This window comes from Arvicola amphibius, chromosome 10, assembly GCF_903992535.2.
Source record: "Arvicola amphibius chromosome 10, mArvAmp1.2, whole genome shotgun sequence".
Taxonomy (NCBI): domain Eukaryota; kingdom Metazoa; phylum Chordata; class Mammalia; order Rodentia; family Cricetidae; genus Arvicola; species Arvicola amphibius.
The window spans coordinates 6264255-6290417 of NC_052056.1; the positions used below are offsets into that span (position 1 = coordinate 6264255).

At 45.3% G+C, this 26163-nt stretch overlaps 2 protein-coding genes across 4 annotated transcripts in view; both read right to left on the bottom strand.

The window, feature by feature from the left end:
- Slc5a3 (solute carrier family 5 member 3) lies at positions 1-26079 on the bottom strand. Of its 2 annotated transcripts, none has more exons than XM_038345214.1 (2): positions 25968-26079; positions 1-9788 (listed from the first exon to the last, which is right to left on the bottom strand). In XM_038345214.1, exon 2 carries the CDS (start codon positions 9457-9459, stop codon positions 7303-7305), a length of 2157 nt encoding a protein of 718 aa, XP_038201142.1. In that variant the 5' UTR covers positions 9460-9788; positions 25968-26079; the 3' UTR covers positions 1-7302. The 2 variants fall into 2 exon arrangements, with proteins under 2 accessions (XP_038201142.1, XP_038201141.1); XM_038345213.2 differs by lacking the exon at positions 25968-26079 and adding an exon at positions 20445-20521.
- The window catches only part of Mrps6 (mitochondrial ribosomal protein S6), a 49453-nt gene extending 23290 nt beyond the window's left edge, over positions 1-26163 (bottom strand). Inside the window, exon 1 of one of the 2 annotated variants that reach the window (XM_042055888.1) lies at positions 25968-26163. In XM_042055888.1, the coding sequence (XP_041911822.1) occupies positions 25968-26012 (45 nt within the window). In that variant the 5' untranslated portion in view covers positions 26013-26163. Of the gene's footprint in view, positions 1-20444; positions 21060-25967 lie in introns of those variants that run through there. The other variant, XM_042055887.1, reaches the window with a different exon arrangement.

The window sequence follows — 26163 nt, forward strand, 5'->3', positions numbered from 1 at the left end:
AAGGGTAAAGTTCTCACTTTATTCAAAGTTTGTACAGAAGTGCTAACATTTCCATAAAATAATTACTACACTTCAGCTACCGGACAAAATACCACAGAAAGGAACGGACTTTGCAAGAAATGTATTCATCTTAAGTTTTCAAATACTTCTGAAGGCTAATGCAGCAGCTGGCAAAATAACACGAGTACACAAAGAACAGAGAGCTTGCAGTCAGCAACCAAGACTGACGGCTCTTTAGCAGATTGGTTTTTTTTTTTTTTTGCCATTTTTAAACAACAGTAACACAACACAGTAAACCAAGATCATACAAGTCTACAATTGTAAAAATCAGTCGTACACAGTGTAGGCAAGTTACAACTGTCACAAGTAGCTAACAGCTTTAAATTTACAGTTTAACGGTTTTCTTTTCAAGATGGAAGAAAATTCTGATTTCTCTAAAACTAAAGCCTTACACAATGAAACGGACTTTATTGGTCAAACTTGAAAACAAAAGAGGCTGAGAACGACAGAGAGTAAACTGGAAATAATTAAAAGCTAACCAATAACAAATTAATGTTCACAAATTCCATTATAGCCATATCTGGTCTACAATGCCAGATGAAATGATCCACATACATAATACACAGCCCAGTGTACTGACGGGTCTGGTCTCTGAGCCCAGAGTGTGGACAAAGCTTCCAGGCAGTACACGGGAAAACATTTCTCAAAGCAGACATCTTTTTAAATGCATTAATACTTACATATCAAAATTCTTTAGATAAAAGCAGCAGTGTTCCGCTGGCGTTTGGCTTAGAAATAAAGGAATGAATGAAGCAATTTCACAGGATATTATCAGAAAAAGGATTGCTCTTCTTGAAGAAGACTACTAACTTTTGCACAGCAACTATTTTTGATACCCATTTTGTCAAAAAAGAAAAGCAAAGCGGAAAAGTCTACCGGTTCATATGTGATCACCAACAGGTCCAGACAAAGAGCGGCGTCCACACAGGGACAGACAAGCCCTGCTGGGTCTGAACTTGGCAGGTGCTTACGGACTGAAGCAAGGATGGCGAGGGCAGCAGAAGAACGGCCATGCCGTCCTCAGACACTAATGCAGTATGCCGCTATTTAAAAATAATAATAACAATAATAAAGCTTTTACATCTTAATAACCCCACAGAGCAGTCCATGAGCAAAAGACTTGGTGATCTGTTTGCCACTCAACGGTCTGAGTTCTCACAGTGAAATCAGGAAATTATACATATTTACACCATGACTACTTTTCTTTCCATGAAATTATAAATGAAAATCATTTGTGTCAAAGAAATTTTAAAAAGCATTTCAAAAAGTTGTATTAAACTCTCTTAAAGGTATAGAATACATAGGTCAAAGGTTAACTGCTCTACGTAGTCACATATTGCTAGTCAAGGACATTCCTCACAGCTTCTCCCTCAGCTTCCCACCCCCACCGCCCCTGTAACCTCCAGGTTACCTGTTGTAAAATGCCACTGTAGGTGCACACATGGGAGAAATCTCACCATCCAAGTTCATGTGAACTCTTCTAAGATATACCATATACCAAGACTTTGTCTTTTTTTTTTTTTTTTTTTAGGTCACATTAGTCTATGTCATCTACAATCTTTGTTATAAGGTTTCCCTAGGAAGAAAAATACCCAAACAGAGGAGGCACTCTCTTTCCTCAGAGCTGTGTCTGAAGATGTAGCCATAACTTAGACGGCTCATTTTCATTCTTGGTAACCATGGGACTGTTTGGAGGTAAAGCAAAGCAGGGGAAAGGGCAGTGCTGAGTGGGAGGAAATACATCTTGGCTTCTGCACGCACACCCACAGCTTCCACTCATCTAGTCTTGAGGAGCGAACAGAACACATTAGAAAATTCCCAGTACTATTAGGAAAAGCAATGTCATATAGAGTCTGTCCAGAAATAGTTTGATGTTCGGAACACAGAGATCCAACTCTCTACTAAAAAGTACAGCTAAGCACATAAAGACCACAAAGCTAACGCCACCTCATGCAAACCTATGCAAGATCAATATAGTATCTGCACTACTGAGTGTGAATTTTTCATGGCTTGTAGAGCACTGTTGAAAACTAGTAATACTTCTAGACAACATTTTAGCATTCCAATGACTATGACTTACAAAGCTGTCACCTGCCGGCCCACCAGAAACCCCACTGTCCCAGTTGAGTTTCAGATTATGGGTCTGTGTCCACAGATCTCATTTCCCTAAAACCCCCATATATAAGCAGCTGAGAGCTCTCCCCTTCAGAGCAGCACAAGCAGGGAGAACACAAGACTCATCTCTCAGGCCGGCTGGACAGCAGTTTCCCTGTCCAGCTTTTCGGCACTGTGGTCGTCCTGACAACCCCGGGACACGGCGGCTTGGTGGGCTTATGACTTGTACTTGTGGGTTAGTGGGAATGCTATTAGGTTTGTGCTTTTTACAAATGGAGACACACACGTGAACAGTGTTGTGCTTTCTATGGACCTTTAGCCTCTCCTTACACATGGAAATACAAGTGCTCAGATGTCCTTAAACTGTACAGGGTCATTCTAAAAATATACTCAGAATTATAATGTAACTTTAAAGTTTTAATTATAGATGTAAAAGCAAATTACGATGAATAAATAACATTAAGCGACAATATATATACTTAAAACTGCCTTGTTTCTGTGAACCAAAAACTACATATAAAAGCGTGTAAATGTGTACTTTCTACTAGCTTTCTTCATTAGTTACAATAAAACCTAAAAGCATAGGAAGCTTACAGCTAAGAAAGGGACAAGGTGTAAACTAGCAGATCAACACTGGCAAGCAGAAAGTTACCTACAACCTAAACACAAACCTCAAAATTTGCTTATACCTGTGGAAAACCTTGTACACTAACAACTGCCATTCCAAGATTTCAGTATGCCCCATCTGTTTCCAATTACACACACAGACATGCACATACAAGATACTAATGACATTCTGCTTTCACACTAATAAACTGAACATTAAATTTGTGTGTGTGTTATTTACATATAAATTTATAAAGCTAGCAGCCCTAGGAAAATAGGGCAAATACATCTAATTATGCTGTGGGTATATACTGTCAACTTGTGCTGTCCAGAAAATCCCTAGCAGAGTCTTTAGACATATGCTACCTGGGGGTGGGGGGGGGGGAAGGAGCAGGAGGGCAGCATGCCAGACAGAACTCCTCGGCCTTCCTGGGCATACTTAGAGGAATGAGGCCATCCACAGAGCCTGCAGATGCATGCTCCTCCAAAGAGTAAAGTGCATGAGATGAGGAATGACACACACTACATCTTTTTCTTCGTTTCTCAGCAAAGGCTACAGGGCAACAGCTACTGGTTGCTAGGAAAAGGGGTGGCTTACACGCAAACTGAGCCTTGCCTGTTATAAAGGAGTGTAGACAGAAGCATAAATGGCATCGATTTCACAACATTGTTAAAAGATCAGTCAGTAGTGAGAACTTTAAATGAAAACACATGACTAAGTATGGGACTTGGCACTAACAATTCTCTTACACAGAACCTCAGATCACAAGCGGGGCAGCTACGGTGTTCAAGACAGTGTGACAGGTGATCTTCACGAGAAGGGTCTCGGTCCTGAGTCGTCATTTCTGCACCAGCCTCGGACATAACAGCCCCAGCATTTCTCTCTGTACCAGCTAATTTCCAACTTTACCACCTTGACCCATCATCGCAAAGGGGCTCCTGCGAGAACTCACTACTGTCTCCCGACTTGAGGGACACTCAAACACTGGTGCCTTCACCACTTCTTAGAAAACTGCAACAGGCCGCGCAGCCACGTGGCTTAGGAGGAATGAAGTCTCGTGCACACCTAGGGAACGGTGAACTGTCACTAACAAACACCTATGTGGCCTCCTTCCAATCATACCTCCCATGAAGGTGTGATATGAGGGAATGAAGCAATCTTAGTACTATAGTACCAGTCAGACAAGAAGACGCAAGACCTAATCTCTCAATGGGTTAACGACAAGGCTGATTTATATGGTGGAGAAGACGTATCCATAGATTACACTAAATGACATTCAAAGAGATGAGAAGATCAAGCATTTGCGACAGAGAAAGAGTCCCAGTGTAGGAATTTAAGGATTCAGAACCACCCCAGACAAGGCTTTTAACCCCATGCTCAGAGAACCAATTAACTCAGAGATCCATTCTTAACTGGGAGTTTCACAAAGTGAAGGGTCTCTGCTAATTTCTTATGGTGACATCTCTAAGAGGTAAGGACACACAGCCCTGGTCAGCCTCCCTCTCTGTGCAAGATAATGATAGATCCTTGGAGCCAGTGGAAAGGAAGCCCTGGAAATGAGGCCCACTGGATCTGAGCCAAGGACAGGAGTTATTACTTGATGCTCTTCTAAAAAGAAAAGCAATCACTTCCTAGAAAGACCGGCTGGAGGAGAGATGGGCAGGACACAGTCTGCAGAAATGAAAGAGACCTGAAGTCCCACAGCAGAGTCAGCAATCACTCTCCTGGCCACTGTCAGAAGCCCTCTGCTCTAGACCCAGACACAAACTGCCTGGGAAGACAAAACATCGAGAAGTTGGGCCCCCACACCAAGGATAACTATTTCTCACCTGCGTTTGTGGACCAACAGCCCCACCTATGTTTTTACTCTTAGCCACATTTTAGTCAGTGTCAATCTTGGTCAAGTCAGAACCTTAGCTTGCACAAGCACAGAAATGCATGTGTAAAATGCATGTCTGAATATATCCACGCCATCTTTTAGGACTCTTATATCCATGGGAAGGATGGACACTTTGCTAGCCTGAAATAACCATCTATCATTCCAAGGTCATTCCGACACTCTACAGACTGGAATGAAGCTGCCTTCCCCAGGGCACACCTTCTTCAGTCACAGCGTCCACGCGGGAGGCAGTAAGGAAGACAAGCGGTGGGACTTCAGAGTCAGCACAGCGATGCTCACACTGGTAAGCATGAACACCTCATGGATATGTTAAGTCGTTTCTTATTTATAGATACAGAACTCTAAACCTGACCTACTGCTATTTACACAGACACATGTATGTATGTATCTTACTATAAGACAACAAAAAGAGGTAAGAAGATCTAACATTCCAAATTATTAGGACTCAACACTAAACAAAGGGGAGAAATCCACATAAACACCTATTCTCTTATGCTGTAAATACGAGGATTAGGAAGGCCACTCAGCCAACATGTTAATTCTTGCTAAGTGCACAGGGATGTGTTCAAAGGAAATACTAACTCCTACAACTTGATACAAATTCAGGCAACCCAAGATCCTATGAATGTTTTTCATAGCCTAAAAGGTTATCTCAAACGGAAAATTCTTTAAGAGAAGACTGTCACAAACCACAAACAAACCATTCATTCAAATACATGTGGGCAAACTCTGAATCCAGATCTGGAGAACTGCTTTCTCATCTTTCCACAAGGTCCCGTGACCTTGGACGCGTCACAGCCTCAACCTCCACTCAAGACAAGGAAGCCCTATCTACTTGGTCCCTCGGTTATAAACCTCAAAATAGAAATTGAGAGAAAAATTGTACAAGGCACTCTTAAGTTCTTCAGAAATACATGCTAATTCGTACATAAATCACTTTTTCCACCTGCAGGCTGAGTCCATCAGAAACCCTCCTGAAGACAGGAAGACTGTATGTACCCAGTGAGCCCTAAAGTCAGTGTTGGGCTCAAGTCCATCATCTGCAAACAAATTGATGCATTACCAAAAAAAAAAAAAAAAAAGTTATCAGGATTGAGCTTTGATTCAAAATCTACAAAATGATCTATAAAAGTAATAACTGCCCTTGAGTACAAGGCTTAATAAATTTATTATATAATTTAAAAAGTTATTAGCTTAAAGAAAGTAGGTATTAGTTAGTTTTCTCCATCTCTCATGGAGAACAGGCAGTGTTGAAGACACAGGACTACAGACATCCGTAAGAGTTCTTCTCTTAACTCCTTCTGTGCCATCCTCACTAGGGAGAAACAGCCTACAACAAAGATCTGCTGCCCTTGGATGCTGTGATTGGATAAAGGTAAAGGTCTGTACAGAATCTTGTGATGTCCTCCCCAAGAGCGCATGACCACGCTAGGCATCCACAGAAACCTTATGCTGATCAACAGCAAGGGTGAGGAGAGTTCTGTGGCGGGTGGCCAGTTTGTAACGACGCGTGTGTGTGCTGACACTCGCAGCACATCTTCAGGAAAGGCAAACACCAGGAAAAGAGCGTATAGAGAATGCAGTACGAGTCAGGATTTGATTTTCCCTCTAAACACAACATCAGTGTATCACAGGTGGTCAAGGGCCACAACTCAGCACACAAAAGCTGTGCCCACTTCTGTGGTGACACTTAACGTTTCTCACAACTGGACCCATGGGGGAAGGCATCTGGCTGATTAACAAGGAATACTACAAAATAACAAGGAAGCAGCTATGAAACAGGCAGAAGATGATTCATCATCCTCTTAGCAATACGTTTATCAAGCATTGCATGGTAGTTAATTCTCAAACTATATTTTAAAACACCTTTTCTCATCAATAAATGTGGGGATCATCAGCAATCAATACTTACTTCCCCCCCCCCCCCCCGATTAAAAAAAATATATACAGACTTGGTAGTCATTCCGTATGGTTCAGTTTAAGAAAGAAAAACAGAGGGAGGGAACTGAAACAAAGTCTGCCCAAGCCACTAACATTCCACACACAAGGGGTACAAAAATACCTCCAGGAAAACATTCTTCCTTTCTTTTGGCAAGCAGAATCCATGGACTCATGCTAACAAAACCAGCCAAGCAAACAAAGTTGTCCTGAAGTAATCACTATACAACACATTAGACTTTCAGGACATAACTAATCATTCAATCTCTATGAATTCAATTTTTTAATCATAGCAGGGATTAGAGACAAAAACCTTACAAATGAGCAAATCTACTTCAGCACAAGGTCTCTGAGACTTGGCAATGCAGACCAGACACTTTATCATGGTGCTTGAACACAGTTCCGCTCTCAGTGACCTGTAAGAAGAACTGGTCTTTCCTCACTTTGGTATGGAAAACTCTAAAACCACATTTTTTTTTGCACAATTCATTCTGTTTTGTTTCATTTAAGTTGAAGATTTATTTCATCCATCTCTAGGAAAATAGTCTTGCAAATAGATGATTTTCTGCTAAGTAAAATTTGGCTAAAACCTTCAGCGTAAACAATGCCTGAGAGATGCAACAGTCACATTTTTGTTTTCAAAGACCAGTATTTTCTTAAGTGCCTCACCATGTTCTTAAGTTCATAAGGAGAAATAAACAAACATGAAAATTCCAAGCGAACACACAGCAAAAAGTCCAATATTTAACACAACTTTTACTTGTGGAGACTCTTCTAACATCTGCGAGCAAACGGCCTCCTCGTCCATCAAGTCTCTGAGACTTCTCTTGCTAAGGCTTTTACTCTTAAAGCCACAAAACCAGTCTATGAACTTCCAATACCGGCTTCGGCTTTCTGTTTCCTTCTCTCTCTCTTTCTCACCCATGAGAGCTGCTTGCCCATTGGAATAAGCATCTACTGGTGTTTCTGCCTCTGAATGACCCACGGAAGCGACTGGATTGCCCTCTTCTCTGCACGTCACCAACAGATTAACATCTTCAGGCTGAAGCTCCTTGATGCTGTCTTCAGACTTCCCGTTGGGGATGGCGTGGTTGACAGCCTCACTGTTATCAGTGCTCCGCAGAAAGCTCTTCTCTTGCATTTTGTATGGCTCCTCTTTCTGACAGCAGCTCTCCTCTGTTACCAGGGTCTTCTTTGACCAAAAGGTGGTAGTACGAATCTGGTCCTTGGTGGGAGGCGGTGTGAGAAGACTTACAATTACAGTTATGAGTCCTGTGATCCAAAACAATGCTGTAGCCACATACATATAATGGATGTCTTTGATGAAGCCTGGCCTGTTATCAGGTTGGTCACATTCAGGAGCACGGTAGGTAAAAGCCAGTATCAAACGGACAGCTCCCAGAACAAAGCCTGCCATTCCACCATAGAAAGCCCCTTGCTCATTGCAACGTTTCCAGAAAATTGCCAGAAGGAAGAGAGCTGCCACTGGAGGGGTCAGATAATCTGCCACCTCCTGGATATAAAGGTACATCTGGCCTCCTTGCATCTCCACAATAATTGGCACCCATGCTATGCTGATGACAACCATAAAAGCCACAAATATCCTGCCCACTATCATTAGTTCCCGGGAGCTTGCGCTCTTGCGGATAAGCTTGTACACATCGAGGGTGAATATGGTACTGGCACTGTTAAAGATGGAGTCCAAGTCGCTCATCAGAGCCGCAATCATCACGGCCATCATCAAGCCCCGAAGGCCCACAGGAACCAACTTCATCACCAGGCGTGGGTAGGCAATATTGGAGCACCCAGCTCTGCTTCCACACACTTGCATGCAGTGCTCTGGGTTGATGCAAGCTATGTCATCAACAAACAGTATCCTAGAAATCATTCCTGGGACAACTATGATAAACATTGGTAGAAGCTTCAAGAAGCCAGCCATTAGAGTAGAGCCTTTGGCATGAGCAATGTTTTTGGCTGCTAGAACCCTCTGCACAATGACTTGGTCAGCACACCAGTACCATACCGAGGCTGGGGTCTGCCCAAGAATGAATCCAGGCCATGGAACATCTTCATCTGTTGGATCTCGCAGCATTTTTAGGGCATCCTCCTTAGGGTGGACGTTACATGAATTTGTGTTGGAAAGGTTGTATGTCAACAAAATGGAAGCAACATTGGGTGAGGCCAACATGTACCTTCTCTTAACTTCCTCAAACCCTCCAATCTTCATCATGCTAATAACCATAAGAGTGAGTGCCCCAATAATCATGAGCAGAGCCTGGAGGGTGTCTGTGTAGATCACTGCAACAAGGCCTCCGGTGACAGTCAGCAGAGCGGTCATGCCAATGAGCAGGATGACAGACACATAAAGGTTCCAACCCAAGGACTCCTGGATAAAGAGGGCACCTGAATACAGATCCACCGAGAGCTTGGTGAAGATATACAGAAGCAGAGACAAGGCCGCAAAATAGACCTGAATCCTATGGCCACCGAATCTCTTGGACAAGTATTCAGGCATAGTGTATACCCCTGACCGGATGTAAATAGGGATGAAAACCCATCCCAGAAGTTGCAAGAGCAGTAAGGCATTGAATTCCCATGCGCCTACTGCAAATCCACTCGCTGCTCCAGATCCTGCCAGCCCAATGAAGTGCTCACTCCCAATATTGCTCACAAACAGAGAGGCACCAATTGCCACCCAGGTCATAGAGCGCCCGGCCAGGAAGTATCCACTCACAGTGCTTCTATTAGATTTCCACATGGCAAAAAAACCAATGCACATGACCAGGACAAAATACAGGGCCACTATGGCAATGTCTGCCGTCTCCAGCACAGCCCTCATTCTGGTAACTTGTGAATAGAATGTCCGAATGAAAGAAGTGTCCAACTTCTTATTTACTTATTAGTAACCCAGCCAAGTCTGTAAAGCACACGTGAATAGGACTACACAGAGCAACACAGCGGTTCAAAGTCTTTGTCCTTTGTTTGCTGTCTTGATGGTGGTGGTTGTGGTAAGCTTGGAAGGAGACAGTTTTAAATTTCCTCCGCTTCTCAATTGGGATTGAGAATTTAGCTCGCACTCTTAGTCCACAAGACCATCAGCATTTACTCAGGTGCTGGAGGAGAAACTCTGAGCTGCAGCTAAGTCTAGTGGAGCCTACTGTACCAACCCTGCAAGGCAGCAAAGACAAAAGACAAAGAGTGAATTAGAGGAGGGGCGCATCAAGCGGTGAGGAAACTTTCAATCGAGCAAACACGGCGCGACATTTGTTATAAAAAAACACTCTTACAATACACTTTAGTAACTGCAGCAAAGCACAAACTATTGTCACAGAGGATAGTGACAGCAGCCGGATTCTGAGCTAAAAACAAAAGGATCATCAGTCGCCTCAGGTCTCAAGGAGCACCTGCCCATCGAGTCACAAAACTGCTGCTTGTCTTGCTACAGACACTTTGTCTTGCAGTTGCACCTCAAAACAAGAATCAAGACGTTAAAGTGCCCTAAGGGAGAAAGCGAACCCGAGATTCCCTTAACAAAGCAAAGCAGATCTTCAAATCCTTGCAGTGACGGGGAGAGGAGCTACCATTATGGCCGGCCAAGTCCTAGATGCAACAGCGGGCACCTGAGGCGGAAAAAGTCCCGCTGTAATGTACAGTCACGGGAACCTAGGATTATACACAGCTGATGAGAAAGAGGAACCCTACACAAACAGCACACAGCTTTCCGGACTCCAGCTGCCCTTGCGCGCGCTCTGCTAGGGAGAAAAGAACCCTTCAGCGGGAACAACTTCTTTCCCTTCCTTCTGCAGGCAATAATCCCCCATACCCCCGCCAAAAAACCCTAAGAAGACAAAAACATTCCACTCATGGTTTGATTTTATAGAATATTTTTAGTACTGTAGTATGTCTAATTCTTTCTTCCTGTATGAAAAGCAAAAGGAGATTTTTCTGGAAGGATGAATAATTTGATTTCTCTGTCTTCAAAGCCCGAACAAAACAGTTTACCATTAAATCATCTTCAATAAATCCATCTGACATTTTTCAGCTATGAATTAAGATTATTCTGTAAAACACACATTTAAAAATGACTAAAATTAAATGAATAAATCCGATGGTTCTCCTCTTACTAAAGAAATCCTCAGTCTTCAGTTAATTATAAAAGAAGCTGACAGATCAATAATGTTGTTATTATTCAAAATAATACTGCCACACATTAGCGTCTAAGTGCTTCTGCTTATTAGTGAGGAAACTTCAAAATAAGTGGTTTTCCATGCTTTAAAAAAACTGTTGTTTCTGATAAATCTAGGCATTTTCTTTAAACAAACAAACAAAAAAACACAGTAAACGTAGAAGCCATGGAGCCATAAATAAAAATAAGGACAGTTTTCTCAAAGCTGCGTGAACTAAACTGCAGTGTTGGAGACTTGATGACTCTCAGAAGGACAGTCAGCGAGTCATTCCCTAAACAGACCCACTGCACTCCAGCAAGCTGGACCCATTCTGTTCCCTAGAGAATGCCAGTTCTATCATTTCCAGCTCTCTTCTAAGTCAAAACACACAATAATTACACCTAACATAAAAAATGAAAATAAAAGCACATTAAAATCCTACCTCCTGAAAATCATGTCAGTAACAAGATACTGCCAAAAGCAAATCAAAACAACAAAAAACTCAAGTACAAATTTACATCATTACTTCATACCCGCCCAATCTTGAAGTTGACCATTTTATGACTGCTTTCCTAATCCTCCATGTCTTTCAAGTTTAACAACCCCCCCCCCAAAAAAAAAACCCTCCAAAATTTGAGTAGGCTCTCCAGATGTCTCAGTCAATGACAGTGGGAAGAGGCTGGTCATGAGGTCCTGTCTTCAGTGGGGACTCCTCCGGCCCAGCCAGAGCAGGCGTATCGCCGCCACTACACTCGTCCACTACACAGGAGGAAGAGCCTTGCTGGTTCAGGGTCTTCAGATAAAGTCTTCTTGGTGGAAGCTTAGCATGTTTCAGAGCCTCGTCTATAGGGGGGAGGGTTCAGCTTCTGACCCCTGCTGAGGTAGCAGCTTCTGTGCTCAAGAGTCAAAGCAGACATGTCCTGTCCACCGCTAGAAATCAATCTAGGACAAGTGTCGGTGTTAAATGTGACTTACGGCATCAACTAAGCTGTTTTCTGCTTCCAGAGGAGGGTTCACCTGGCTGAAAGTCCCACACAAAGCCTGAGTCCTCATTTCCTTAGGCATGCCTTCATAGCAAATAGCAGATTGGCCAAATTTGAGCTCAGAGCTGTCCAGGGCTGGGCACGATGACACACACCTGTAATCCCAGCACTCAGGACACTGTGGCAAAGGACTGCTTCAGCCCCAGGTCAGCCTGGCTACTGTGAGACTGTCTCAAGAGCCAGTGTGTGACTAACTGTCTTCCCTCTTCATGTCCTTCCAGACCCTGCGCTGGCCTGCAGGATGTTTTTAGTTTTTCAATTTAAAATGCATACAGGGATTGATGCTTCCTACAGAACAGAAGGAAAATAATCACAACAGGTCCATTCAGACTACAGAAAGGTATGAATGTCACGGTAGAATGAGAGTGAGCTCCACATGTCTGTCACAGTTATCAGAGCGTGGATTCCAGCCTTCCTGCAGGAGACGGAGTTCACGCTTCTTTAAGAGGGGAGGAAATCCCAACAGAATACACGTGAGTTTTGTATATTTCCATGTTTAAAGAGTGAACATTTCTTCACCAATAGCATCAAGAACAACAACAGGGCCAGAGTTCCTTTATTTTAGAAAGAATACACATGGAAACACCTCCAACTAACACGCAACTTCTTAGACTGTGTTCTATATCCGTAAGCTTTCGTTCTTAATTAACATGTTTTCTTGACAAGACATTTTTGAAAAAGAAAAACAATGATTCCCACAACAAGGTATTTAGAGCACAGAAATGGTCCCCAGGAAAGAGGAACTAACTCCGGCTAAAATCAAACACAGAGGGGTTTTGAAATAGGGCTTTCCCCACTAAAATCGCTGATAATTGTTTCACACCAAATCAGAATGCAGATGTGATGGTCATGCATTTAAATGCACTAAAGCAGAACGAGAAGGGAAATGCACATGGCGCCACATCTGGCCAACTAGAGAGAAGACATGAGCCCCAACTGAGACCAACTCCTAAGTCTTCCACTGACAAACACAGAACTAGTCAGACAACCAAATATCATTTCTACAGTCTAGGGGGAGCATTTTATTTATCTGCCAAACTAGGGAAAAATTCTGCACCAATCTATAATCCAGGATACAGATCTCTAAAAAGAAAAGTCACCCGACATAGAATCCCAACAAGGAACTAGGAAAAGAGTCATGGAGCTCAGTGGGGACTCCTCTCACAACTCCAAGCTAGATGTGAGCTAACAAAGCACAGATCCGCAGTTCTCAACCTGTCAGTGGTGATCTTTGGAGGGGTTGAATGACCCTTTCACGGGGGTCACATATCAGCTATCCTGCATGCCAGATATTTACATTACAATTCATAACAGTAGCAAAATTACAGTTATGAAATAGCAACAAAAATAATTTTATGGCTGGAGGTCACCACAACATGAGAAACTGTATCAAAGGGCATTAGGAAGGTTGAGAACCACTGACATAGATTATGTTGACCCTAAAAGTAACCAACTGCATTGTTCTTACCTTGGGCTAAATTCACAAACACTCAAGAGATAAGCTGTGCAGGACCTCAGCACTGTCCCTGGGAGGCCTGGCTAGTTAAACCCATACAATGACAGAGTGAGAAGTACCACTACCACCTAGGGTCACACAAGAACTCTGAAGGTCTGCTGTATCATGGAACTGTCACACGAGCACACCCAAAGCTTCCTTTGTCTCCATCACAAAGCAACAAACAAGTTAAGCCCACATGGCATGCATCAGGAGAGGGTGTGTGGTGTAGGTGAGCAGGACAGAGATGCAGGTACTGTACACAGCACAGCAGGAAAACAGTGGCTCTCCGAAGAGCAGCTGGAAAATCTCAGGTTCTGATTGCAACAATATATCCATGTGAATATGCAGCCACTCCTTCGCTCCTAGGGGCACAACAAAGATGGAGAAAGTTCCCAACACTGCACACTACCACAGGCTGGTGGCTCAGCTCAATTTATTCTCTCCAACCTGAATGAATGGACAGGGAATGATGACACCGCCTTTTCAAATTTAACTGTCAACTGTGTGCAAGGGCGGTTAGGATCTTCACAAATGTTATTCACACATAGAATGAAAGGGTAAAAGTAAACAATGTATTGAACATGTAACATCCACTCCCAAATGTCTTAAAGCGGTTCCCAGCCATCCACCAACTGTCAGTCCCAAGCATGCATTACATCACTCACTGGAGGAGAATAGCAGCCCTTCCCTCGACTTCAAGCCGCTACAAGGAAGTGCGTAGAACGGCAGGCCAGCCTACCAGAGCAAGGAAACCCTCTGTTGAGATGCGGACTCCAGCAGGTCCTGAGCACTGGACACCCATGTCTAGAGGCAGCAGCAGCTCCAGCCCCAGTCCACAGCTCCTTCACACTGCTACCTCCATTTCGGAACAGTTTCCACACTGCACTGCTGCTTGTGCTGCTGTCTTTGTGTTTGTTCTTCTCTGACGATTGCTCCCACACATTCCCTAAGCTCACGCTATACAAAATACAAGCCCAAGCTTCCTGCGGAAGGCAACGAATTACGAAGAACTTTTATTTTCTTCACTCCTCCCCAAGAGATCTATGACAATCAGTGTGGGACACATCCCTGAGCCTCCCACACGCTAACTGAATTACACCCCAGATAAAAACGGTTCCTACACCAGCACTGACCACCACCACACAGCACCGTTATAGTTCATGGAGAAGCTCCTCCACACTCACAGACTCAATCACCCCAGTTTACAGGTAAGATGCCTTAAAGAGCTGGAGTGCAGCTCAGGGTGTAGCACTTGCCTGGCATGTGCAGGCCTCTGGGATTTGAGTCCCAGTGATACTAAAACGAACAAAAACTGAGGAGGGGTCTCTAGGATCACTGAAGGACAGGACCACTGTCTCTGGAGTAGATGTAGCACTCTTCGGGAAGATACACACAGAGATAAAGCAGAAATATACACACATGAGGAAAAAAGAAGAAAAAAAGGAAATGATAATCCCCACAGCCACCCTGCACAATTATGCCCCTGCAGCAATGAGTCCCTGCTAAGACTCTTGAGGAAGCTGACGGTGAACTTTAAAGTGGATGCTGCCTGCATTCACTGATGGTCAGTCTCTCTACAAGACAGTCATCATCAAACCTTGGAAATACTCGGCAAACGCAACCTCAGCTACTCATTTTCTTGTTGTTGTCGTTTTGTTTTTGTTTTTCAAGCCAGGGTTTCTCTGTGTAACATTGGGTTTTCCTGGAACTCACTCTGTAGACGAGGCTGGCCTTGAACTCAGAGATCCACCTCCTGAGTGCTGGGATTAAAAGCATGTGCCACCATGGCCTGGCTAGGTACTCAAATCTCTCCCACCAGCTTCCAGAAAATATTCAAACTCACAAAACACTGTGCAGAGGATGGCTGCTCTCATTAACAGCATGGTGAGGCCAGAGCAATATGAATTGTTTGAATTCATATTGGAAGAAACAATTGTAAAGAGACATCACCGAACGCTGAGGTAGCATGAAGCTGCAGTAGCTGTTTCTGAAGAGAAACATGACAATAGTAAAGTCCTCCAGCAGCAATTGATCCAAATACGAAAGCCAGTGGATAACGGCTAAGAACAAGATGTCCAGTTCCAAGTCTGTTACTCCATCACCACTTATTAGAAGAGAAAAAGAGCTACCATTCACCATGAAGTAATCTAATGCATGTCACCTTAACCTGATAACTACCTACTCTCCCCAACAAAGCACTCAGGCACACCCCAACACAAGGTACTGTCACGACACCCATTAATATATCGAATCTTCCTCTAATCACAGAGAGGACCACAGAAGACCCCGAAATAATGGAGTCTGCAATGCACACTGTCATTCCTGGAAAGGGCTGTAGACTGCCCAAGGAAACCAAACAATAAAAGCAAGACCCTTGATTTAACAGACACATTTCAGTATAAACCGAACGCTATAACGGTTTCAAGTGCAGTGCTTGTACTGCACTGGAGAGGCCGTCACTCCTAACAGCACCATCAAGGTATGCGCCACTCGGTGCTGGGTTAAAACAGAGAAGGATGATTTCTAACAATTGGTGATGAATTAAAAACTACGCAACAGACTATCAAATGGACTTCTTGTAACAGTCTGAAATTATAAGGACTAAAGGAAATATAAAATACACTTCAGAAAAGGTAATAATAGTAGAAATACCCTAAGACTAGTGTTGATGGACCTGTCAGAGCTAGTGTTGTAGCTAATGTACACCCAAACCACCTCACACCTACAAACTACGGGAACACACCTCAAGGCAACATCAGACAGATTATCAATTTAAAAACTGTGCAGACGATGAGGACCCAGCTAAGCCGGAAGCATGCGGGTAGCCCTGGCCAATCCCCAACACCCTAACACCTGAGATATGAAAGCAGTGGACAATTCTATGCCCTGCCAACTCTCCCAATGAAGGCTTTCCTAAGAAGCTGGACGTAGCAGCATAAGCGGTGGTCACCGTTTAACTGCGTATGCATTAACACAACCTCATCAAGACCTAGTCCTGCTGCAGCTAATGGCCTCAGAACATCTCAGAGTTTCCATCCTGCCTGAACATCCTAACTGTAGTGGACCTTGGCACACTCTGGTCTTTCTCCTGACTAGTTTCCTTACAGCATTAGCTAGTGTGTCTCCTGCCAGAACTCCATCAGCACTGAATCTCCACTGCATTAGCCTCTGCATTCCTGAACTGCACGCTGGCACTGGACACCTTCCTCGACACACGGACTGTAACTACAGTGTAACTATAAGGTACACTATTTATTGGATGCAGTCATCAAGGCATGACGCCCCACTTCAGACTACCAGCGTGCTAGCCTGGCTAAGCCGTGTGACACTGGACACTCCTTTTCTCTGCCTGTGTGGTGTAAATCACACTCATCTTCAAAATGTTGATGAACCCCAAGTGAAGGAAAAGCACACACAGCATCTGCTTCAGAATCACTAAGACTAGGCAGTACTACGGCTAAAACCCATATGGCTTAAAGCAGTAAAACTCAGCCAAGTCAGTGTTATAGTTCACCTTCATGGTGTGTGTGTGGGTGCGCGCACGCACGCACAAGAGAGAGAGAGAGAGAGAGAGAGAGAGAGAGAGAGAGAGAGAGAGAGAGAGAGAGAGAGAGAGAGAAGGGGTGGAGAGACAAAGAGTCCAACCTCCTTGGTTCCTGCTCATGTCCCTAGAGAACCTGTACCTAGAGCACATACACATGGCTTCTCTGCTCACATGATCAGACAGGTGCTCCTGCACCAGTCTCCAGCTCTCCTAAGCCTGTGCCTCCTCTGAAAGACACTTTAGCTGTGTCCTAATTTCCCCTAAAGGGCAGAGAACTCTTTTTCAAGAAAGAAAACTAAGGGCAGAAAGAGAACAACTGAAGAGTATCTGAAAGGAACCCGAGCCAGCACAACAGGAGCATAGGCCACGACGAAGGTAGGCGCAGCAGGGCTTTCCTCTTCTACGTCAGCTAAGACAAAAGAAGGGGCTAAAAGTTAGAGAACATTTCAGAACTGCTTTCCTGTGGATATCAGAAGACACGAGATCTTGGAAACTCTAGAAAAAACTTCCAGTGATTTCATCCTAATCAGATAAAAGTTAAAAACAACAACAACAAAAGATATTAGGAGAAATTCTCAAGTTTTCTTCACTCTTTTTTCTCACACCGACTAAATCTGAAAGGAAAAAAAAAAACTTTTTATGTGTATAAAGTGGAATTCTTGTGAGACCAGAAGTGTTCCAAGACCTCAGGCTTGGGTTGTCCCCATCAGAACTTGGATGACTTACGGTTTTGGAACCACAAACTCCATACAGGTGCTTTCTCAAGACAGCTAACAAAACAGAAGGCAGGCAGTATACCAGCCAAAGAAACACAAACCTATACTGACCGTTTACTTAACAAGGTCTAGTAATTTGAAGGGCAAACAGAAGCAGAATTTGTCTGTGCCAGGCAAACAGCCCACAGTTAGCTTCTCACTTGCCGTCTGTCTGAAACTCACCTTAAAACAGAACCAAGATCCCAGTACCCAGTGGATGTTTCATATCTGCAATGTGTATATCAGAGACGAAACCATCTCTGTACTCCTCTGCAGTCACTGCATGGTACTGCAGAGAACCTGTTCCCAGCCACTGACAACGCTCGGGTCTGCAATCCTCACGGGGATCACGTTCTCACACTGGGCTACACAAACAGTAATCTAGATCCCAAAGCTGTATCTGACAAAAATCAAAGAATTTGATGGCCAGAATAGGTGTCAAGAAGAACATTTTTTTTTCAAGTGAAATCTAAACAAAGCCAAAAACAGGAGTTGTTGGTTACAGGGGAAAGCAACCAAGTACCAGTTCCTGCAGGCTGAGGACTCCAGTTTCTCACCCAGGTACCAATCTCTGGGTATCCAGAGCGGGTAGAGATACCCTTAACAGAGACGCTGTAACCACAGAAGAAATCGTTAGGGAAAAGGAGCCAAGCGTGTCAACTGAACCATAGGCCAAAAGATACGCTCAAAAACCTGGGCCTCAGGTTTCAAATTTGCAATCTGACGTCAGGTATCTGGAGGAGAAGTAAAGAAGGGACAAAGACAAGAAGAGAAAATTAGTTGTGGTACCAACTTGGTTTCTACTCTACAGAAATAAGAAGCCTAGTCACAAATAAAAACTGAATTCTCAAGTCCTCACTGTGTGTCCTAACGCTCTACTCTAGGGTCACAGGTTAACTACTGCCATCCTCCTTGCGCACCCGGACCCTGTGTCACTCTCCACACACAGCAACACCGTACAAGCCCCTAAGAAACTAATAAAATGGGTGCAAATCGAATAGACCTGATGAGCATGCAACACCAGTCCATGGGAGGCTGAGGCAGAAGCAGGGCCACGAACCGAGGCCAGCCTGGGCTATGGAAGGAGCTCTATGCCAGCCTGGTTAGCAGTTGAAACTCTACCTGGAGAGAAGGGGAGAAGGGAGACAAAGGAAAAACAAAAAGAACTAAGTATGCTTAAAATAATCCAAGAATCAAAACCGAGCTAAGCGCAGGGCCATTTCTCACAACTCACGCTGTCAGACCATCCTATGTTACCTGGAACTCGGAAGCCTCTGCTGGACACTTCAGCCTGAACGGTCACATGCTCTAGCAAACTGAAACTGGGGTGCCACTGGTTTTTAAGAACTGAACATGCTTGGTGTTTGCTGAGTAGTTATTGGTCCTATTGTTCCTACTATAAACCAATGACAGACTAACAAGGTGGGCTTTGTCTACATAAATGCTCCAAAAGGCTCAAACCAGTCACTTAAATCCAATATCTAAATCAGAAATTACAAAATGAGAGCTCTAACTGATCCAGGTACACCTCAATCGGCCCACAGGGCAACACTTGAAAAATCTGATTTCCTACATAAGCTGGGTTTCTGTAAGGAAGCAAGAGAGAAAGGAGCTGATGCGCCGACTCACAAGTGGAGTGCCAGACTGGAGTGGGCAGCAACAACATCTCTACTCCAGACACTGCCTGAGAAGAGGGCGTCTCAGCCTTGGTGTCGACACAATAAGCATCATCAGTTTACCTTACAAAGCATCACCAGTAAATGGAACGGCAGACGAGGTACTGAGTCCAGGGAGCTCCTCTGGAGGCACACTGGACACCTACTTCCCACTCCACCTTCAAAGGCCTTCCAAAAAAGGTCACTCTCACCGAGATGAGAAAGTGGGGGTCTGAAGTGGTTGAACACCCTAGAAGTGTGAGCTAGGATCTAAAACAAGTTCCATCTACCTTTAAAGGACCTTACAAGTCTCCCCACTGCCAGTTCTTACTGATTCTACCACAGCAACCATATCTTTACTTGGGACCTTCCGCTCTTCCGTTCATTTAGAAAACAAACCTTGGTTTTGCACATATTGAGGCAGAGCTCCTCTCATATCCAGTCACCTCATCTGATCATAAGCCGTCCCCACAGCCCTACAATGCTTTAGTGCATGAACTATGTGCATCTGTCAACCTAATGTGGGACCAGAGCCCTTGGAGAATGGTGCTGATGATCCGGTTCCCCTGCGACAGTCTCTCTGTGCCAGCTATGCCACGTCTACAAGGTACCTCCAGCTTCATTATAGCAATCTATGCACAGGCGAGGAGACCACGTCACTCTTTCTCCTGGGCTTAGTTACTGGAGCACTCCTTCTCCTATAGCCAGGATTTTAGCCACTCACCTTGTATCAAGACATTCCAGAGATCCCAACTTGGTTTTCAGAGTTAAGTTTACCTTCATTTGGTTAATTTATATGATAAGCAAATTACTATAAAAAGGAGGTTTTCTGCCATAAAATCATCTTGGGAACCAGTGGAACTTCTGGACAGCATACACCTCCTGCAGTCCCAGGAAAGCTCCTGGCACAGGGGTCACCATGCTATCGTCTCTCAAAACTACAGACAGCAATGACCCTGGAAGGCAGCTGGCGAGCCTGTGATGCGCACAGCACAGGACCACGGTGACAACACAGCTGGCCACAGAGAGCTGCAATCTAGCACAGGAGGGAAGGCTCATTCACCAGCTCGCTGTGTGAGAAGGAAGCACACCATGGGGAGTGCTCACAATGGGAACGCTGCTGTCTGTCTACATTATTAACAGTGGAAGGAAGGCCTTGATACCTGCTTAGGTAGCAAGCGAGCTGAAAAGATCTTGGCGCTTTCATGGAGGCGGCGTGGTTTTATGGAAAGGGAAGGACCTCCCGACAGAGAGGTAATGAGTTGCATGCACCAAGGAAACAAAAGGCAGCTGCAGATCCAGGGATCCACAGCTCTGCCACTCAGCATCTGGAATGGAGAACACAGGCAGTGAGGACATTAGGAAAGAGTAGGCTGGAATTATACCAGAGCCCCCATGACGTCACACGGTGACATCTCTGTCTTCTGAGAAGAGTGTGCCCTGACTCAGCAAGCGTTCACAGTATCAACTGGTGTGAAAACCAAACACCCAATGCCACACAATGTTATTTCCTTATTAAAATTCATCTCAGGTTTGTAAAGTGTTCCGAGAACAAATACCCTTGCACTTGCACTCCAACAGTGTATTTCACGTACTAACTCATCTCCTCAGTGATGCGTGAGAAGGAGCCACCAACAAACTTCAAGAATCCCAGGGCGTTCATCTGAGGCTGCAAGCAGACACAACTGAGACTACAGAAGGGAAGGTTCAGTCCCAGGCCACAGAACAGAGAAGTTATAAAGCAACTAACAGGCGATTCTGGGAACCACAATCCACTAAGTTTGAACCACACCGAGTTTGAAATACCAAGGTGATATCTAAGCATCTATGACAAGCAGAGGGAAAGCCAGTTGGGGGCTTGATTCAAAAACCACACATCACCTAAATGATCAAAGGCGTAATTATGTAAATGAGGGAGAATGAAAGAAGAAAAGTCAGAAAACAGCACCACAGAAAGCCAAGAAAACTGGATGACAAACCCCACAGGGTCATACTTCAATACAAGCTCACTGACAGACTGTGATATCTGGACTCTTCTCAATCCCATAGACCCAATAAACTATAGCTCATTTTTTCAACTGTTAAATGTAAAACCCTTTCTTAGAACACTGCCCATAAAAAGGGTTTTAGTGGGGTAAACAGTTTGCCAGTCTCTACTTTTAGAGTAACATAAGAGGGACAGATTAATTGTCCAGAAGTTTCTCTTTTATGCAAACTGACAACTTATCAGGCATTTATTTAATTCCTTAAGTTTGATTTTCCTAAACAAAAACAATTACATGTGTTGACAACAAATCTGATAGTTTCACAATATGGCCTTCTTAGCTGAAATATTACAAGGAAGTTCCCTTTTCTCTTGCATATATAAACTCATGAGAATACATAAACAAATTCTACTAGAAAACCAGTGACTAAGTCAACTAGGAAAATCTGACCATTAAACCAACTGCCAAAGCCTTTAGCCATATGAATAATCATGACAGACATTCTCCCCCTCCACTGCCACGTTCAGCCAACCTTCTGTATCCCAAACCAGATAGACCAACTAAATCTGAGAAGCACGGCAACAGTACTACATGGAAGGTGTTCTTCACACATCGTCCCTCACTGTGTGACACTGTAAGGAGATTCTCCAGTGATAAGAGTTAGTAGAAGATCTCCAGTGAGCATTGGTGTGAGTGCGGGAGTCCAGTGGGGTAGAACGTGAGCATCTGACAGGACTGTCAGATGTACAAACCATGTCTGATATGGAAGGACTCCTCACCACGGCTCAGCGCACAGGAGGCCTCCTCCTTCTGTCCCCTGTGGCTGCAGACAACTGGAACCCAAGAATGTAAACGCCAAATCCAAGCAGAGCACTGCTCACAAGGCTGTTTGAAAATGTACAGCTTCTAGCACAGCGCCAAGACAGGGTTAATATTAGAGACCCGAGCTAAGCTGGTATGGCTGGGCCCAAAAGACAAAGAAATGACTCACATGCTCACCTCTGCATCGACTAACAACAAAAACCTTGCCGTGTCCTGACAGCAAATGCTGTCAGGCCAGCCAGGCTACGGTGGCCAAGCCAGCCAGCCAACCTGTGAGTTCTGAAAGGCCCCTAGGAGGCTACTGATTCTAGCACTCCTTCCCAAATATCCTAACTTAGTCACAGCTCCGGAACTCCACAAAACTTTGGCCAGGCTGTCTTACCAAAAAGGCCCAGGTGAAAGAAAACTGTCAGAACCTCTTCCGCTCCTAACTTAGGAAATCAGTGCCCTCTGCATCTTAAAGAGTTCACTCCCGACAGTCTTCTGTGTCTAACGCCACAGGGTACCCGGAACCACAACCAACACACTACTTAAGTGAGTTACTGAAAACAGAATCTGCTTGTCCCTGAAGTTAGCATCAGGGAGCATGAACATGATGTCTTCATGAGATAAGTACCTATTTTACCCCCGTGTAGTATGTCTGCTGCGTCTCTGAAGCAGTTCCTTATGCATTCCAAGCAGGCCTCCCACTCACTACGCAGGCTCCTGTCTCCACTACCCAAGTGTTGCAATGACAGACATGTACCACCGCACCATTCAATCCCTATTTCTAAAAATCTGTATATATAGAAGAACACATAAGTGCTGTTTTATTGTACATCCATTCATCTAGTAATTCAACTAGTCATTATTTAAATATTCATATGGTTTAAACTCACCTAACAATTCTTGAGTAATGATGGTATGGTTACCAGAAAAGCATTTCCCCAGGGCTGTCACAAATCTACCCCCACTGTGACCCATCTTCTGACCTAACAACGTGTTTCTGAACCATGTGACCAAAGAATATCTACATACCACACAGATTTTTCTTCTAAAAATTGCCTCTTCTATATCCATTCCAGGTTTAAAAAACATAAAGCCCTACAAAGAACTTCAGGGCTGGAATGTGGCTTTGTCAGCTGGTATACACAACTATCTTTCACCTACCTGAAAGAATTACGAAGTGAAGGTGAGCGGCTCTCTTCCCAGACAACACACACACACCAAAGCTTGGCCCCCACCCGAATCCACCTCGGTCCTCTGCAGGTGGAGAGCAGAACACCCGCTGCCACATAGGTGATCCTTTTGAGCCGCAAAGCTGGGATCTGTAGCTTGTTCCCTCTGCAGCTACGTCCTTCCAGAAGCTCCAGGAAGCCTGGGGTAGGAGGGCTTCCCAAGCCCACGGCAGGTCTCTTCTATGGAGACCATCCAAGGCTGTTCTAAACAACTACTACTCAGATGGCCTGGTCAGCACCTCCAATCACCTGTCACTGTGCTACATTCAGATGGGAGCCACATTTTTACCTTGTTTTTAGGCTACAGAATACAGAAATCACAACTTTTTACTACACTAAAATCCAAGCCCAACAATCTTGAGGATGGTGATCTGCACACAGAAACACACAAACTTGGAAATGCAACAAACACAGGGGCTCATAATAATCAGCCCCAACTACGAAGTGAGGTGATGGCCCCAGAATGTCTACCTGAGAATTCACACAGGCAGCCCACTGCAGAGGCACTGTGGGGGTCAGCATGTATCTTCTAACTCTGAAAGTGCAGCTGCAGAACAGCCTCAAAGGGAAGAGAAATTACAACTGTTTTGTAGGCAAAGAAGAAACAAAAGCACAACTCTGGGAGACAAAGGCTGGAAACTAGTCTCTAACTCCCTTTCCTGTTGCCAGGCTTAAACCCTCTCCGGTCAAAGAACACAAACTGCTTGGAGGACAGAAGGGAGGGAATCCAGTGTGCAGTTCAGAACTAAGGGCTCAGGGCTCCTGCTGCAGAAGCAACTGCCCAAGGTTGGAACCGTGGCTCCCCAATGCCTGCTCTTACTGTGAGAGCCAGCGTGGCACTGGCATTACATATTAAACAAGCGCTTTCTCCTTTATACCCCCAATATCAGCTTCCTAAAACTGAGAACAAACAAAACTGTCTAAAACCTACACATCTTTGTTAATTGTTTACAAAGTCAGAATAAAAAACTGAGGTTTGTTTGTTTATCTGGGCTAGGGATCTCAACACTGCTGGGTTTAAGAACTGTTGCTGGTGCCTTCTCTATCCCATGGCTAGTGTTTGAACACCTACTTTCTAAGCAAAGATTTTTGAGCAGGTCATTTTAATCAAATTACACACAACTTCTGACCTAGAGCGAAAACACATATCTATATGGTAAAATACATTTAGCTGGCAACCACGCTAAGCAAGGGTATATGCTTTCACTCAAAGGATTACAAAATTACGTTTCTACCCTACCTCTTTAGAGATCCCCTGCTGTGACCTTACCCCCCCCCCTGCCTACGACAAGACAAAAAGGAATTTTGGTGGTCACATTCTTCAGTCTCTGACACCATCTAAAAAGTGTGAAAGGTGGCCGGAACTATCTCTGCTTAATCAGACACGGTCCCTTCTAACACTCTGTACCCAATACCACCCACCCCCGTTATTCCCATCCTCTTAAAGCTGTACAATACAAAGGGGAAGGAGGGTAGAAAAAGTGTACTAAGTGTACCAAGAGGTGAAACAACACAAAATTCTCCCAGAGCTGGGGAGCAAGGCAGCTTGGGGACACCATGCATCAGGACCATCAGGTGGCTGGAGTGTCCCTTCCCAGGCAACCTTGTGTAAGGCATGCCCAACATCTCTTCACGCTATATGGCAATGAAGTCGTTAGAGCTGTAGCTCAGGATCCCTGGATTAGCATATGCAAACTGAAGTGACTACTTGAAATTGACCCAAAGCCCACAGGCCCAGTGCTGTAGAAGGCTGCTTCCAAAGTACAGGCAAGGCACAACGATGCTTTTGTTTGTTTTAAATTATACCTGCTGGGGAAGGAGAGAGCATAAAAGCACACTACGTTACCGAATTCTCTCAGCAGAATGGGGGTGTCAGCGACGACTGAGGAGAGCCTGACTCAGAACAGAGGACCAGAGGACGAAGATAGCTGCCTCCGCCGACCCCAGTCCCTCCGCCGCCGACCCCAGTCCGTGACCCGGCTCCTGGTGGCTTATCATCCCTCCAGACCTGAAAGTCCCTACCTCAAGATCAATCAAAAAGCTGGGGGTGGGGGGTTGGGGGAGAACATGTCTTCGGAAGGCGCAAGCAAGGCCACCACTGGATGAATGAAACTGGGCTAAGGGTACCAGGAGCAGGATTTTCGCTGAAGTCAGAAAAAGAGAAGTCAAAAGGATTTTTTTCCCCCAAGCATGTGGGGTACACAGCCGGCACCGACAGGCTTTGGAGGAAGGTTGTATTGATCACTGACGCTGAGAACAGGCGGTCGGGACGAGCGGCCGGCGGGGACCACGAGCAGCTTCTCGACGCGTGGGAGTAGAGCGGGGCCGGCCTGGGCTCTCTCGCGTGTCCTCCCGCGGTCCTTCCACCAGACTCCGGAGGGCCGGGGTCCGAGGCCAGCCTCGGCCCCTGCGTGCATGGCACACCCCCCTCCCGCGACCGCGCACACGCGCGGGCACACACCCCCCTCCCCCGCCTCCTGCGCGCACCCGGCCGCGCCGAGCGCCCGACCCATGCGCACCCCCTCTGCGCACCCGGCCTCCCAGGGACAGATCGCGCGAGGGGGCCCGCCCGGTGTCCAGACGGCCGGGGACGCGGGGCTGGGAGGCCTAGAGGCGGCGGGGCGAGCCCGCGCGGGAACCGGTCTGAGGGAAGGTCACTTACCCGCCGCATGGCTTTCAGAATCAAAGCCAACTCGTAGCGGGGCATGGCCCAGGATCGCGGCGCCGAGTCGAGGCGAGCCGGGGTGGCGGGACTCCGAGAGCGGGGACGCGGGGCGCAAAGCGGCGGGGGCGAGGGGGGGGGCAGGAGGAAAGACTGGCCAGTCAGCTCCCGAGCGGCGAAAGCACCGAGCGACAGC